This window comes from Salvelinus namaycush, chromosome 11 (assembly GCF_016432855.1).
Source record: "Salvelinus namaycush isolate Seneca chromosome 11, SaNama_1.0, whole genome shotgun sequence".
NCBI classification, from domain to species: Eukaryota; Metazoa; Chordata; class Actinopteri; order Salmoniformes; family Salmonidae; genus Salvelinus; species Salvelinus namaycush.
In genome coordinates this window covers 42,259,868-42,273,947 of record NC_052317.1, presented here as the reverse complement: position 1 = coordinate 42,273,947, position 14,080 = coordinate 42,259,868, and the positions used below count along the sequence as shown (strand labels likewise).

At 46.0% G+C, this 14,080-nt stretch overlaps 1 protein-coding gene across 1 annotated transcript in view; it reads left to right on the top strand.

Moving 5' to 3' along the window:
• The window catches only part of zfyve9a (zinc finger, FYVE domain containing 9a), an 83,559-nt gene extending 73,211 nt beyond the window's left edge, over window positions 1-10,348 (top strand). The window contains exons 14-19 of the mRNA XM_039003288.1: window positions 187-337; window positions 493-567; window positions 3,433-3,595; window positions 4,632-4,737; window positions 4,868-5,050; window positions 7,387-10,348. Of these exons, the coding sequence (XP_038859216.1) occupies window positions 187-337; window positions 493-567; window positions 3,433-3,595; window positions 4,632-4,737; window positions 4,868-5,050; window positions 7,387-7,548 (840 nt within the window). The 3' untranslated portion in view covers window positions 7,549-10,348. The remainder of the gene's footprint in view (window positions 1-186; window positions 338-492; window positions 568-3,432; window positions 3,596-4,631; window positions 4,738-4,867; window positions 5,051-7,386) is intronic.
• Window positions 10,349-14,080: the final 3,732 nt, after the last annotated feature.

The window sequence follows — 14,080 nt, the reverse complement described above, 5'->3', positions numbered from 1 at the left end:
AATGTTATTTCTACCCCTGCTATGAAAAAGTGGCTGGGTTAGTCTGGTGACTTTACAGATTGGACCTTTAATGACACAACCATATTCTCTGTCCCCTCCAGCTAATGGAGGCTATGAACAAGTTTTTATGTCCCCTTCAGCTAATGGAGGCTATGAACAAGTATGTATGTCCCATGTCCCCTCCAGCTGATGAAGGCTATGAACAAGTCCAATGAGCACGTCTTGGCCATGGGGGCGTGTTTCAACGAGCGGGCCGACTCCCACCTGGTGTGTGTTCAGAACGATGACGGAAACTACCAGACACAGGCCATCAGCATTCACCATCAACCACGCAAAGGTAGGGTAGACACACAACAACGGGGAGTCATAGTCTGGGAAGTGGACTAACAAAACCATAGATGGCGTTAGTGTTGAATCCCGCCCCTTCAGATGCCTTACGATTTAAATGGAAATGTCGTATTTAAAACCAGTATTTTTTTATTTTTTTTCCAGTGACCGGCGCCTGCTTCTTTGTGTTCAGTGGTTCTCTAAAGGCAGGACACCTGGCCAAGACCAGCATCGTTGAAGGTACTCCAGTTTAGACCAGCATCGTTGAAGGTACTCCAGTTTAGACCAGCATCGTTGAAGGTACTCCAGTTTACCCACCTTGTTATTTTGTGAATCGGATGTACCCACCTGTTACGCTAGATTAGTGGTTTTGGTTTTACAGGTATCACCTATTTACCCACTGTCCTCAGGGTTTAAATTACCCACTGTCCTCAGGGTTTAAATTACCCACTGTCCTCAGGGTTTAAATTACCCACTGTCCTCAGGGTTTAAATTACCCACTGTCCTCAGGGTTTAAATTACCCACTGTCCTCAGGGTTTAAATTACCCACTGTCCTCGGGGTTTAAATTACCCACTGTCCTCAGGGTTTAAATTACCCACTGTCCTCAGGGTTTAAATTACCCACTGTCCTCGGGGTTTAAATTACCCACTGTCCTCGGGGTTTAAATTACCCACTGTCCTCGGGGTTTAAATTACCCACTGTCCTCGGGGTTTAAATTACCCACTGTCCTCGGGGTTTAAATTACCCACTGTCCTCAGGGTTTAAATTACCCACTGTCCTCAGGGTTTAAATTACCCACTGTCCTCGGGGTTTAAATTACCCACTGTCCTCGGGGTTTAAATTACCCACTGTCCTCGGGGTTTAAATTACCCACTGTCCTCGGGGTTTAAATTACCCACTGTCCTCGGGTTTAAATTACCCACTGTCCTCGGGGTTTAAATTACCCACTGTCCTCGGGGTTTAAATGACCCACTGTCCTCGGGGTTTAAATGACCCACTGTCCTCGGGGTTTAAATGACCCACTGTCCTCGGGGTTTAAATTACCCACTGTCCTCGGGGTTTAAATTACCCACTGTCCTCGGGGTTTAAATTACCCACTGTCCTCGGGGTTTAAATTACCCACTGTCCTCGGGGTTTAAATTACCCACTGTCCTCGGGGTTTAAATTACCCACTGTCCTCGGGGTTTAAATTACCCACTGTCCTCGGGGTTTAAATTACCCACTGTCCTCGGGGTTTAAATTACCCACTGTCCTCAGGGTTTAAATTACCCACTGTCCTCGGGGTTTAAATTACCCACTGTCCTCAGGGTTTAAATTACCCACCTATTTTTTACCATATCATTCCTGGTGTTAATGGAGCGTACCTGTTCCCATGTAGACGGTGTGATATACCTGTTCCCCTGTAGATGGGGGGGGGGGGGGGGGGTGATATACAGTGGGGAGAACAAGTATCTGAGGACAGTGGATATTTGATACACTGCCGATTTTGCAGGTTTTCCTACTTACAAAGCATGTAGAGGTCTGTAATTTTTTATCATAGGTACACTTCAACTGTGAGAGACGGAATCTAAAACAAAAATCCAGAAAATCACATTGTATGATTTTTAAGTAATTAATTTGCATTTTATTGCATGACATAAGTATTTGATACATCAGAAAAGCAGAACTTAATATTTGGTACAGAAACCTTTGTTTGCAATTACAGAGATCATACGTTTCCTGTAGTTCTTGACCAGGTTTGCACACACTGCAGCAGGGATTTTGGCCCACTCCTCCATACAGACCTTCTCCAGATCGTTCAGGTTTCGGGGCTGTCGCTGGGCAATACGGACTTTCAGCTCCCTCCAAAGATTTTCTATTGGGTTCAGGTCTGGAGACTGGCTAGGCCACTCCAGGACCTTGAGATGCTTCTTACGGAGCCACTCCTTAGTTGCCCTGGCTGTGTGTTTCGGGTCGTTGTCATGCTGGAAGACCCAGCCACGACCCATCTTCAATGCTCTTACTGAGGGAAGGAGGTTGTTGGCCAAGATCTCGCGGTACATGGCCCCATCCATCCTCCCCTCAATACGGTGCAGTCGTCCTGTCCCCTTTGCAGAAAAGCATCCCCAAAGAATGATGTTTCCACCTCCATGCTTCACGGTTGGGATGGTGTTCTTGGGGTTGTACTCATCCTTCTTCTTCCTCCAAACACGGCGAGTGCAGTTTAGACCAAAAAGCTCTATTTTTGTCTCATCAGACCACATGACCTTCTCCCATTCCTCCTCTGGATCATCCAGATGGTCATTGGCAAACTTCAGAAGGGCCTGGACATGCGCTGGCTTGAGCAGGGGGACCTTGTGTGCGCTGCAGGATTTTAATCCATGACGGCGTAGTGTGTTACTAATGGTTTTCTTTGAGACTGTGGTCCCAGCTCTCTTCAGGTCATTGACCAGGTCCTGCCGTGTAGTTCTGGGCTGATCCCTCACCTTCCTCATGATCACTGATGCCCCACGAGGTGAGATCTTGCATGGAGCCCCAGACCGAGGGTGATTGACCGTCATCTTGAACTTCTTCCATTTTCTAATAATTGCGCCAACAGTTGTTGCCTTCTCACCAAGCTGCTTGCCTATTGTCCTGTAGCCCATCCCAGCCTTGTGCAGGTCTACAATTTTATCCCTGATGTCCTTACACAGCTCTCTGGTCTTGGCCATTGTGGAGAGGTTGGAGTCTGTTTGATTGAGTGTGTGGACAGGTGTCTTTTATACAGGTAACGAGTTGAAACAGGTGCAGTTAATACAGGTAATGAGTGGAGAACAGGAGGGCTTCTTAAAGAAAAACTAACAGGTCTGTGAGAGCCGGAATTCTTACTGGTTGGTAGGTGATTAAATACTTATGTCATGCAATAAAATGCAAATTAATTACTTAAAAATCATACAATGTGATTTTCTGGATTTTTGTTTTAGATTCCGTCTCTCACAGTTGAAGTGTACCTATGATAAAAATTACAGACCTCTACATGCTTTGTAAGTAGGAAAACCTGCAAAATCAGCAGTGTATCAAATACTTGTTGTCCCCACTGTACCTGTAGACGGGGGGGTGTGATATACCTGTGGTTCCCCTGTAGACGGTGTGATGGTGCAGATCACAGGAGAGACTATGGACGCTCTACGGCAAGCCCTGAGGGACATGAAGGACTTCAGTATCACCTGTGGCCTGGTCGACCAGGAGGATGGCCAGGAACATGTTCACATACAGTGGATAGAAGATGACATCAACTTCAACAAGGGGTAAGGGGGAAGGAGAGAGAGGGAGGAAGTAGAGGGAGTGGCAGGGAGAGAGAGAGAGAGGGATGGAGTGGCAGGGAGAGAGAGAGGGATGGAGTGGCAGGGAGAGGAAGGGAGGAAGTGGAGGGAGAGGAAGGGAGGAAGTGGAGGGAGAGGCAGGGAGAAGGGAGGAACACGTACACATACAGTGGATAGATGACCTCAACTTCAATAAGGGGTGATCAACCCCTACACTCCTATAGATCTGAGGGGATTAGATAGATATCAACCCCTAGTCCCTACACTCTTATAGATCTGAGGGGATTAGATAGATATCAACCCCTAGTCCCTACACTCCTATAGATCTGAGGGGATTAGATAGATATCAACCCCTAGTCCCTACACTCCTATAGATCTGAGGGGATTAGATAGATATCAACCCCTAGTCCCTACACTCCTATAGATCTGAGGGGATTAGATAGATATCAACCCCTAGTCCCTACACTCCTATAGATCTGAGGGGATTAGATAGATATCAACCCCTAGTCCCTACACTCCTATAGATCTGAGGGGATTAGATAGATATCAACCCCTAGTCCCTACACTCCTATAGATCTGAGGGGATTAGATAGATATCAACCCCTAGTCCCTACACTCTTATAGATCTGAGGGGATTAGATAGATATCAACCCCTAGTCCCTACACTCCTATAGATCTGAGGGGATTAGATATCAACCCCTAGTCCCTACACTCCTATAGATCTGAGGGGATTAGATAGATATCAACCCCTAGTCCCTACACTCCTATAGATCTGAGGGGATTGGATGGATATAAGCCATTTAGTAATAGCTTAACCGTGCCTTCTGATTGGGGGGGGTGACAAGGTAATGTTGCCATATTTCTTCCAATGATCCAATCCTGTGTCAATCTACAGGAGTGGCTGGAGGTTTGGGATCGATTTGGATTTTTTTTTTAATATAAAAATAAAGTACTCTCTGCCTTTCTTGCGTCCATCTATGACTGACAGTAAACGTTTTAACTAAACCCCTCCCACCCACAGAGTGATCAGTCCTATCGATGGGAAGTCTATGGAGTCCATCACTAGTGTGAAGATCTTCCAAGGGTCAGAGTTCAAGGCCAACGGGAAGGTCATCCGCTGGACAGAGGTATGTGACGTGTTGTCATCCTCCCTTCTCCCCAGAGGTGTGCACTTGTTCATTCCCCTTCATGGATTTAAAAGGAATGGATTGCTGTAAGAAAAATTTATGTCTAATTTCCCTCTCTCTCTCTCTCCAGGTGTTCTACCTCCAGAGTGATGACCAGGCTCAGCCCAACGGTCTGAGTGACCCTGCTGATCACAGCCGCTTGACGGAGAACGTGGCGAGGGCGTTCTGTGTGGCGCTGTGCCCGCACCTGAAACTGTTGAAGGAGGATGGCATGGCCAAGCTGAGCCTACGGGTCACCCTCGACTCAGAGCAGGTACATAGGGGGGAGGGTTTAATATACACTGCTCAAAAAAATAAAGGGAACACTTAAACAACACAATGTAACTCCAAGTCAATCACACTTCTGTGAAATCAAACTGTCCACTTAGGAAGCAACACTGATTGACAATAAATTTCACATGCTGTTGTGCAAATGGAATAGACAAAAGGTGGAAATTATAGGCAATTAGCAAGACACCCCCAATAAAAGAGTGGTTCTGCAGGTGGTGACCACAGACCACTTCTCAGTTCCTATGCTTCCTGGCTGATGTTTTGGTCACTTTTGAATGCTGGCGGTGCTTTCACTCTAGTGGTAGCATGAGACGGAGTCTACAACCCACACAAGTGGCTCAGGTAGTGCAGCTCATCCAGGATGGCACATCAATGCGAGCTGTGGCAAGAAGGTTTGCTGTGTCTGTCAGCGTAGTGTCCAGAGCATGGAGGCGCTACCAGGAGACAGGCCAGTACATCAGGAGACGTGGAGGAGGCCGTAGGAAGGCAACAACCCAGCAGCAGGACTGCTACCTCCGCCTTTGAGCAGGAGGAGCACTACCAGAGCCCTGCAAAATGACCTCCAGCAGGCCACAAATGTGCATGTGTCTGCTCAAACGGTCAGAAACAGACTCCATGAGGGTGGTATGAGGGCCCGACGTCCACAGGTGGGGGTTGTGCTTACAGCCCAACACCGTGCAGGACGTTTGGCATTTGCCAGAGAACACCAAGATTGGCAAATTCGCCACTGGCGCCCTGTGCTCTTCACAGATGAAAGCAGGTTCACACTGAGCACATGAGCACATGTGACAGACGTGACAGAGTCTGGAGACGCCGTGGAGAACGTTCTGCTGCCTGCAACATCCTCCAGCATGAACGGTTTGGCGGTGGGTCAGTCATGGTGTGGGGTGGCATTTCTTTGTGGGGCCGCACAGCCCTCCATGTGCTCGCCAGAGGTAGCCTGACTGCCATTAGGTACCGAGATGAGATCCTCAGAGCCCTTGTGAGACCATATGCTGACACATGCACATTTGTGGCCTGCTGGAGGTCATTTTGCAGGGCTCTGGCAGTGCGGAGGTAGCGGTCCTGCTGCTGGGTTGTTGCCCTCCTACGGCCTCCTCCACGTCTCCTGATGTACTGGCCTGTCTCCTGGTAGCGCCTCCATGCTCTGGACACTACGCTGACAGACACAGCAAACCTTCTTGCCACAGCTCGCATTGATGTGCCATCCTGGATGAGCTGCACTACCTGAGCCACTTGTGTGGGTTGTAGACTCCGTCTCATGCTACCACTAGAGTGAGAGCACCGCCAGCATTCAAAAGTGACCAAAACATCAGCCAGGAAGCATAGGAACTGAGAAGTGGTCTGTGGTCACCACCTGCAGAATCACTCCTTTATTGGGGGTGTCTTGCTAATTGCCTATAATTTCCACCTTTTGTCTATTCCATTTGCACAACAGCATGTGAAATTTATTATCAATCAGTGTTGCTTCCTAAGTGGACAGTTTGATTTCACAGAAGTGTGATTGACTTGGAGTTACATTGTGTTGTTTAAGTGTTCCCTTTATTTTTTTGAGCAGTGTATTTTCATCAAAGGTACAGTCCAGAGTCCCTCTGTCCCTTGTGACAGCAGAGCAAGGGTTAAATGCAATTGAAACGATTTCTGCCAATCAGGGCAGCCAGAGCATCCGTTAATTATCTTCTAAACCAGGAAACAACAACCTGTGAAGCAACAAGCTGTTTGTGATGACTTGGTTCCGGACTAGGTGACAGTGTAATGTAGCTGTGTTCTACACTAACCTGTGTGTGTGTGTGCACGTCCAGGATAGTGTGATGGACATTTTAAACTTGTGCTTTTTTAATAACACATTTCTGTCTTCTAATCATGTGCTGTTCTAGTAACCAATTTCTGTGTTCATGCAAGTGACTGAACGAACGAATCCTCACTTATCAGTATCTGCAATTTGGCAGTACGACCAGACCTTGTTTTGAGAACGAAAGATATCTCAGTTTCAAGGTCTCAGCTTGGGAGAGAAGAAGCCTCGTGTGGCATTGGTCTGTCTGATGAATGAAACAAACGTTAATTAATTATGAATTGATGAATAAGCTAAATCATGCAAATACGACTTGTCAGTATATAAGGGAACTAACGGGACTGTCCCGTTAGAGCTTCTGACAGACGTTCACTATGGTGCATTGAGTTGGTTGGAACCTCTCCAGCGCGCTGACAATTAACAATGATTCATTTAAGATTGACTTCAAGTGTCCCTATTGGTAATTTCCAAGACAATAGATCAATAGATCGATCAATAATAACTACCTGTCTCTGTCCTGTTCCTAGGTGGGTTACCTGGCGGGCAGTAACGGCCAGCCTCTCCTCCCCCATTACTTGAGCGACCTGGACAGTACCCTGATCCCTGTCATCCACAGCGGGGCATGTCAACTCAGTGAGGGCCCTGTCATCATGGAGCTGGTTTTCTACATCCTGGAGATTATCTCCTAGGAGACGGATGCAACGGACCCCCCCCTCTCGTCTCCTGGTTCTCCCTTTCTCCCCGCCACCACCTCTTTCCCCCCCCCTCCCATTCTGCCTTGCCTCCCATCCCTTCAGAGAGGGGCTGAAAACTGAGCAGGGCAGCTAGCTAATGTTACTATCCCTTCACCAGACGTACAGCTAGCTCTGCTGGTTAGCTTCCAGCTAGCTAATGTTGCTATCCCTTCACCAGACGGACAGCTAGCTCTGCTGGTTAGCTACCAGCTAGCTAATGTTGCTATCCCTTCACCAGACGGACAGCTAGCTCTGCTGGTTAGCTACCAGCTAGCTAATGTTGCTATCCCTTCACCAGACGGACAGCTAGCTCTGCTGGTTAGCTACCAGCTAGCTAATGTTGCTATCCCTTCACCAGACGGACAGCTAGCTCTGCTGGTTAGCTACCAGCTAGCTAATGTTGCTATCCCTTCACCAGACGGACAGCTAGCTCTGCTGGTTAGCTACCAGCTAGTTAATGTTGTTATCCCTTCACCAGACGGACAGTTAGCTCTGCTGATTAGCTACCAGCTAGCTAGCGTCCCTCCACTCCACCTATGCACCATCTCTTCTCTGTCCTTGGACCAGATCACATGATCCAGGAAGTCTGAGTAGCATTCCAGTTCCACTGTGGTAGCTAGAGGACAAAGCAGAAGCACTGTACTCTGGGAAATGTATTCTCTGAAGGCCTTGTTGTAGCATAGGGTGCTCTGAGGACCTGACGGAGAGGTGTCCAGAGCTCTGCCTGATGAAACAGCGCTTCTATCTCCGCTGACAGGGACTTCACGCGGTCCGGTGAGCTAGGAAGATTAAAAAAAAAAAAACTCAGATAAGGAGAGAGAGAGAGAGGAAGCATCCTCCTGTTGATGCGGTTTCATTTGCACCCCGGTGCTCAGTGTCAGTGCCTGCAGGCACAACTCTTCACAGAGGAAGGGTTTAAGGAATGATTGAAGGAAGGATGCAAGAGAAGGAAGGACTCTCCTCGGGTCTTCAGGCTGGCCTCTTTAGCTTTATCCCATGATGACCAGATTCTTTATTTAGGGACGTGGACGGACTACAGTCTGTATGCTCTAGTTGTTGTTGTTGGAATGTTTTCTAGGCAGCACAACTGTAGTTGTCTCACTAGATCCTCCTGTAGCAGAGATACAGCATCCTATTCCCTAATTAGGGCACGACTTGACCCCATAGGCTTTTGGTGAAAAGTAGTGAGCTATATAGGGGATAGGGGTCCATAGATTTGGGATGCAAACCAAGCCCTCTGCTGTGTGAATAAGGACCTAAACAGATCTGGGGCCCAGCCCAGGACTGCCCTCTGCTGTGTGAATAAGGACCTAAACAGATTTGTAAGAATTATGTTAGTTCTGTTCTTGAGGATGAGAAACTGTAAGGTCTTATTTTTGATCTGTCAATATTCTTTTTGTCGATAAATTTGGCAGAACAACCCATCCCCCCCCCCCCATAGACATGCTGACATTTCGTAAAAATAATGACGGTAAATCTGAAGTTGTGTGTAAACAAAGATCAATACAATATATTATTAAGTACTTGAGACATGACCATTGTGGTTTTGTCGAGGGTTTTGTTAGTATAAAACAAAATGCCTACGATATGATCGACCAGTGCTACGATAGATAGACAGTCTCATCTGTAAACTCAGACAATCACGCATGAATATCTGCAGGAGATGCATTGACAAACATCATTAAGGTATACGTTTGTATACTATATGTATTAAAGAATAGTAATTTTATTGTAAAGATAAAATAAATGTGGTTGGCAGACAGTATTGAGGATGTAGTATAACGAGGACAATGAATAAATAAACTGCTATGGACAAATGACATTAAAATGGTTATTGTTGGAGGTTTTCATTCCTCCTGGGTCGTGTTCATTAGGCACCAAACGGAAGAAAACGGACAAACAGGAAGGGACTAACTGACCTACCTGTCCAATAAGGAACACTTGTTTTCATTTTCCACTACAAAACGTTTTGCAGGTAATTAATACAGCCCCGTTGTGTCAGCCTGAGTTGGAGTTGTCCAATAAGAAACACTCTTTTGGTCTCTTTTGCAAAATATTTTCTGTAACATGCCCTAATGAACAGCACCCAGTTTTCTGGAGAGATGATCATCGACATGGGTGTGTCAGTGACTTCCTTATCCTCACACTGCAGTGTGCAACTTCAATAGGCAACATTTTAAAGATTATTTTGGTCCCTCGATTTTCCATGGATGTATTGGAACCAAACGAAACGGGGCGGGACCTACCTAAAAATGGTCCAATATAAACTCTTGTTGTTGCAAAACGTTTTTTCCGTTTGCTTACGGTGTGCACTAGTGAATACACCCTTTGACTTTTTCCCCCCTTGGCATTACTTCAGGTGTGCGAATACCCAAAGGTTTAGACTTGACGGTAGCATTTTGTTTTTCAATGAAACCGACTTCTACCAGAACTCGTACTGCATGTATACAGAAACAAAACTAAACAAGCTCGCCAATGGTGACGAGAGGAAACCAACTACTCTGCAGACAATATTCTGCCGTCGTGTGGATTGAGTCAACACAAACATCCATTTAAATCAGTCCTGAACGTGGCTGGATTTTCAGAAAAATCATGTTTCTTTTTCATTTCAACATTTGGACATCAATTATTAAAAAAAAATGTATCTGTATGAAAAGCCAAAAACCCTGTACATCTTATTTTTCTTTACTGTACATTTACAAATGTCTAAACCAGTCTATCAAAAACTGTAGTATAATAAACATGTATAGAAAAGTTAAAAGCATCCTTACTTTTTCCCCAAGATACACATTCAGGGATGACACACTGGAACCTATAAGCTCTACACTGCAGTCTCTTTAGGATAAATGGGCCAGTATACCAAAAGATACATATTGGAGGGGTGGGACATATTGGAGGGGGGGGGCATATGGGAGGGGGGAGAACATATTGGAGGGGAGGGGGGAGAACATATTGGAGGGGAGGGGGGGAACATATTGGAGGGGAGGTGGGGGACATATTGGAGGGGAGGGGGGGGACATATTGTCCGAGATGTTCTCTGTATATAATATCGAGGTACAGTGCATTTGGAAAGTATTCAGACCCCTTGACCTTTTCCACATTCTGTTTTATGTTACAGCCTTGTTCTAGAATGGATTAAATAAAACATTTCCCTCATCCATCTACACACAATACCCCATGATGACATCACAATACCCCATGATGACATCGCAATACCCCATGATGACATCGCAATACCCCATGATGACATCACAATACCCCATAAGGACAAAGTGAAAACAGGTCTTTAGAATTTTTTGCAAATGTAATTATTTTTTTTTAAACGGACACCTTCTTTACACAAGTATTCAGACCCTTTGCTATGAGACTTTGAAATGTTGCTTTTTCTACAACTTGATTGAAGTCCACCTGTGGTAAATTCAATTGATTGGACATGATTTGGAAAGGCACACACCTGTCTATATAAGGTTCCACAGTTAACAGTGTATTTCAGACAAAAAAAAACAAGCCATGAGGTTGAAGGAATTGTCTGTAGAGCTCTGGGATATTGGATTGTGACGAGGCACAGATCTGGGGAAGGGTACCAAAAAATGTCTGCAGCATTGAAGGTCCCCAAGAACACAGTGGCCTACATCAGGATGATGCAGGAAGGGTACCACATGAGGGAGGAGGACGTCTTCCCTGTAACGCACAGCGTTGAGATTGCCTGCAATGACAACAAGCTCAGTCGGATGATGCTGTGACACACCGCCCCAGACCATGACGGACCCTCCACCTCCAAATCGATCCCGCTCCAGAGTACAGGCCTCGGTATAACGCTCATTCCTTCGACGATAAACGCAAATCCGACCATCACCCCTGGTGAGACAAAACCGCGAATCTGTCCGTGAAGAGCACTTTTTGCCAGTCCTGTCTGGTCCAGCGACGGTGGGTTTGTGCCCATAGGTGACGTTGTTGCCGGTGATGTCTGGTGAGGACCTGCCTTACAACAGGCCTACATGCCATCAGTCCAGCCTTTCTCAGCCTATTGCGGACAGTCTGAGCACTGATGGAGGGATTGTGCGTTCCTGGTGTAAATCGGGCAGTTGTTGCCATCCTGTACCTGTCCCGCAGGTGTGATGTTCGGATGTACCGATCCTGTGCAGGTGTTACACGTTGTCTGCCACTGCGAGGACGATCAGCTGTCCGTCCTGTCTCCCTGTAGCGCTGTCTTAGGCGTCTCACAGTACGGACATTGCAATTTATTGCCCTGGCCACATCTGCAGTCCTCATGCCTCCTTGCAGCATGCCTAAGGCATGTTCACGCAGATGAGCAGAGACCCTGGGCATCGTTTTTGGTGTTTTTCAGAGTCAGTAGAAAGGCCTCTTTAGTGTCCTAAGTTTTCATAACTGTCACCTTAATTGCCTACCGTCTGTAAGCTGTTAGTGTCTTAACGAACGTTCCACAGGTGCATGTTCATTAATTGTTTATGGGTCATTGAACAAGCATGGGAAACAGTGTTTAAACCTTTACAATGAAGATCTGTGAAGTTATTTGGATTTTTACGAATTATCTTTGAAAGACATGGTCCTGAAAAAGGGACACTTCTTTTTTTGCTGAGTTTATATGAAAGTATACAGTACCAGTCAAAAGTTTGGACAAACCTCATTCAAGGGTTTTTCTTTATTTTTACTATTTTCTACATTGTAGAATAATAGTGAAGACATCGAAACTATGAAATAACACATATGGAATCATGTAGTAACCAAAAAAGTGTTAAACAAATATATTTTATATTTAGCCACCCTTTGCCTTGATGACAGCGTTGCACACTCTTGGCATTCTCTCAACCAGCTTCATCAGGAATGATTTTTGATTGTGGAGGCCAGGTCATCTGATGCAGCGCTCCATCACTCTCCTTCTTGGTCAAATAGCCCTTACACAGCCTGGAGGTGTGTTTTGGGTCATTGTCCTGTGGAAAAACAAATGATAGTCCCACTAAGTGCAAACCAGATGGGATGGCATATCGCTGCATAATGCTGTGGTAGCTATGCTGGTTAAGTATGCCTTGAATTCTAAATAAATCACTGACAGTGTCACCAGCAAAGCACCCCGACACCATCACACCTCCTCCTCCATGCTTCACGATGGAACCACACATGCGGAGATCATCCGTTCACCTACTCTGCGTCTTACAAAGACACCGCGGTTGGAACCAACAAGAAAATCTCACCAAAAGACAGATTTCCACCGGTCTAATGTCCATTGCTTGTGTTTCTTGGCCCAGGCAAGTTCCTTTTTCTTATTGGTGTCCTTTAGTAGTGGTTTCTTTGCAGCAATTCGACCGTCTCCTCTGAACAGTTGATGTTGCGATGTGTCTGTTGAACTCTGATTTATTTGGGCTGGTAACTCTAATGAACTTATCCTCTGCAGCAGGTCTTCCTTTCCTGTGATGGTCCTCATGAGAGACAGTTTCATCATATCACTTGATGGTTTTTGCGACTGCACTTGAAGAATCTTGAAATGTTCCATATTGATGAGGGACTGCTGTTTGCTTATTGGAGCTGTTCTGGCCATAATATGGACTTGGTATTTTACCAAATAGGGCTATCTTCTGTATACCACCCCTACCTTGTCACAACACAACTGATTGGCTAAAAAGCATTAAGAAGGAAAGAAATTCCACATTAACAAGGCACACCTGTTAATTGAAATGCATTCCAGGTGACTACTTCATGAAGCTGGTTGAGAGAATGCCAAGAGGGTGCAAAGCTGTCAAGGCAAAGGGTGGCTACTTTGAAGAATCTCAAAAATAAAATAAATGGAGACTGTCTAGTGCCAAAAATACAGCGTTAAAGACATGTAAAATGTTTCCTGATCTTTCTCATCTCTCACAAATACAGTAGGACAAACACTTCAGAACAAACTTATTTTTTATGTATTTTCTTGATACTTCAAGCGGTCTTAAAATTCAAACTCAAATTGCAAAATGATCCTTGGTATGACCTTCTTAAAACAATTCCATAAAGCTTAGTAGAACCTCCCCAACCGGCTTAAACTTATGGGTTAGGGTGGTTGTGAAACAGTGTTGTAGCTCACTAACTCACTGTACTGGGGTAGGGGGAAGTCAAACTTGGCATCCAGGTAGTTGGTAGCTGAGAAGGAGTGGAGCCGGAGCGGCCCCTTGGACTGGAACCGGAGGGGCCACTTGGAGGGCCGAGGAGGACCCTTGGAGAGCTGGGGCGGTACCTTTCGAAGGGCCAAAGCGGCCACTTGGAGGGCCAGAGGAGGAGTGACCCCATGGAGGGCCGGAGGAGGAGCTGCCGGACCCTTGCAGGGCTCGTCCCCGGTCCTCCAAGGGGCCGCTCCTCCTCGTGCTAGATCCACCAAGGGGCCACTAAATTGGTATAGAATTTTCACAATTGCCTTACTATATGTAATTCCCAAACATTGTAAGAATTTATCAAAACGTGAAAATTACCACATTTAAGTGCTTGCTTGTCAGAT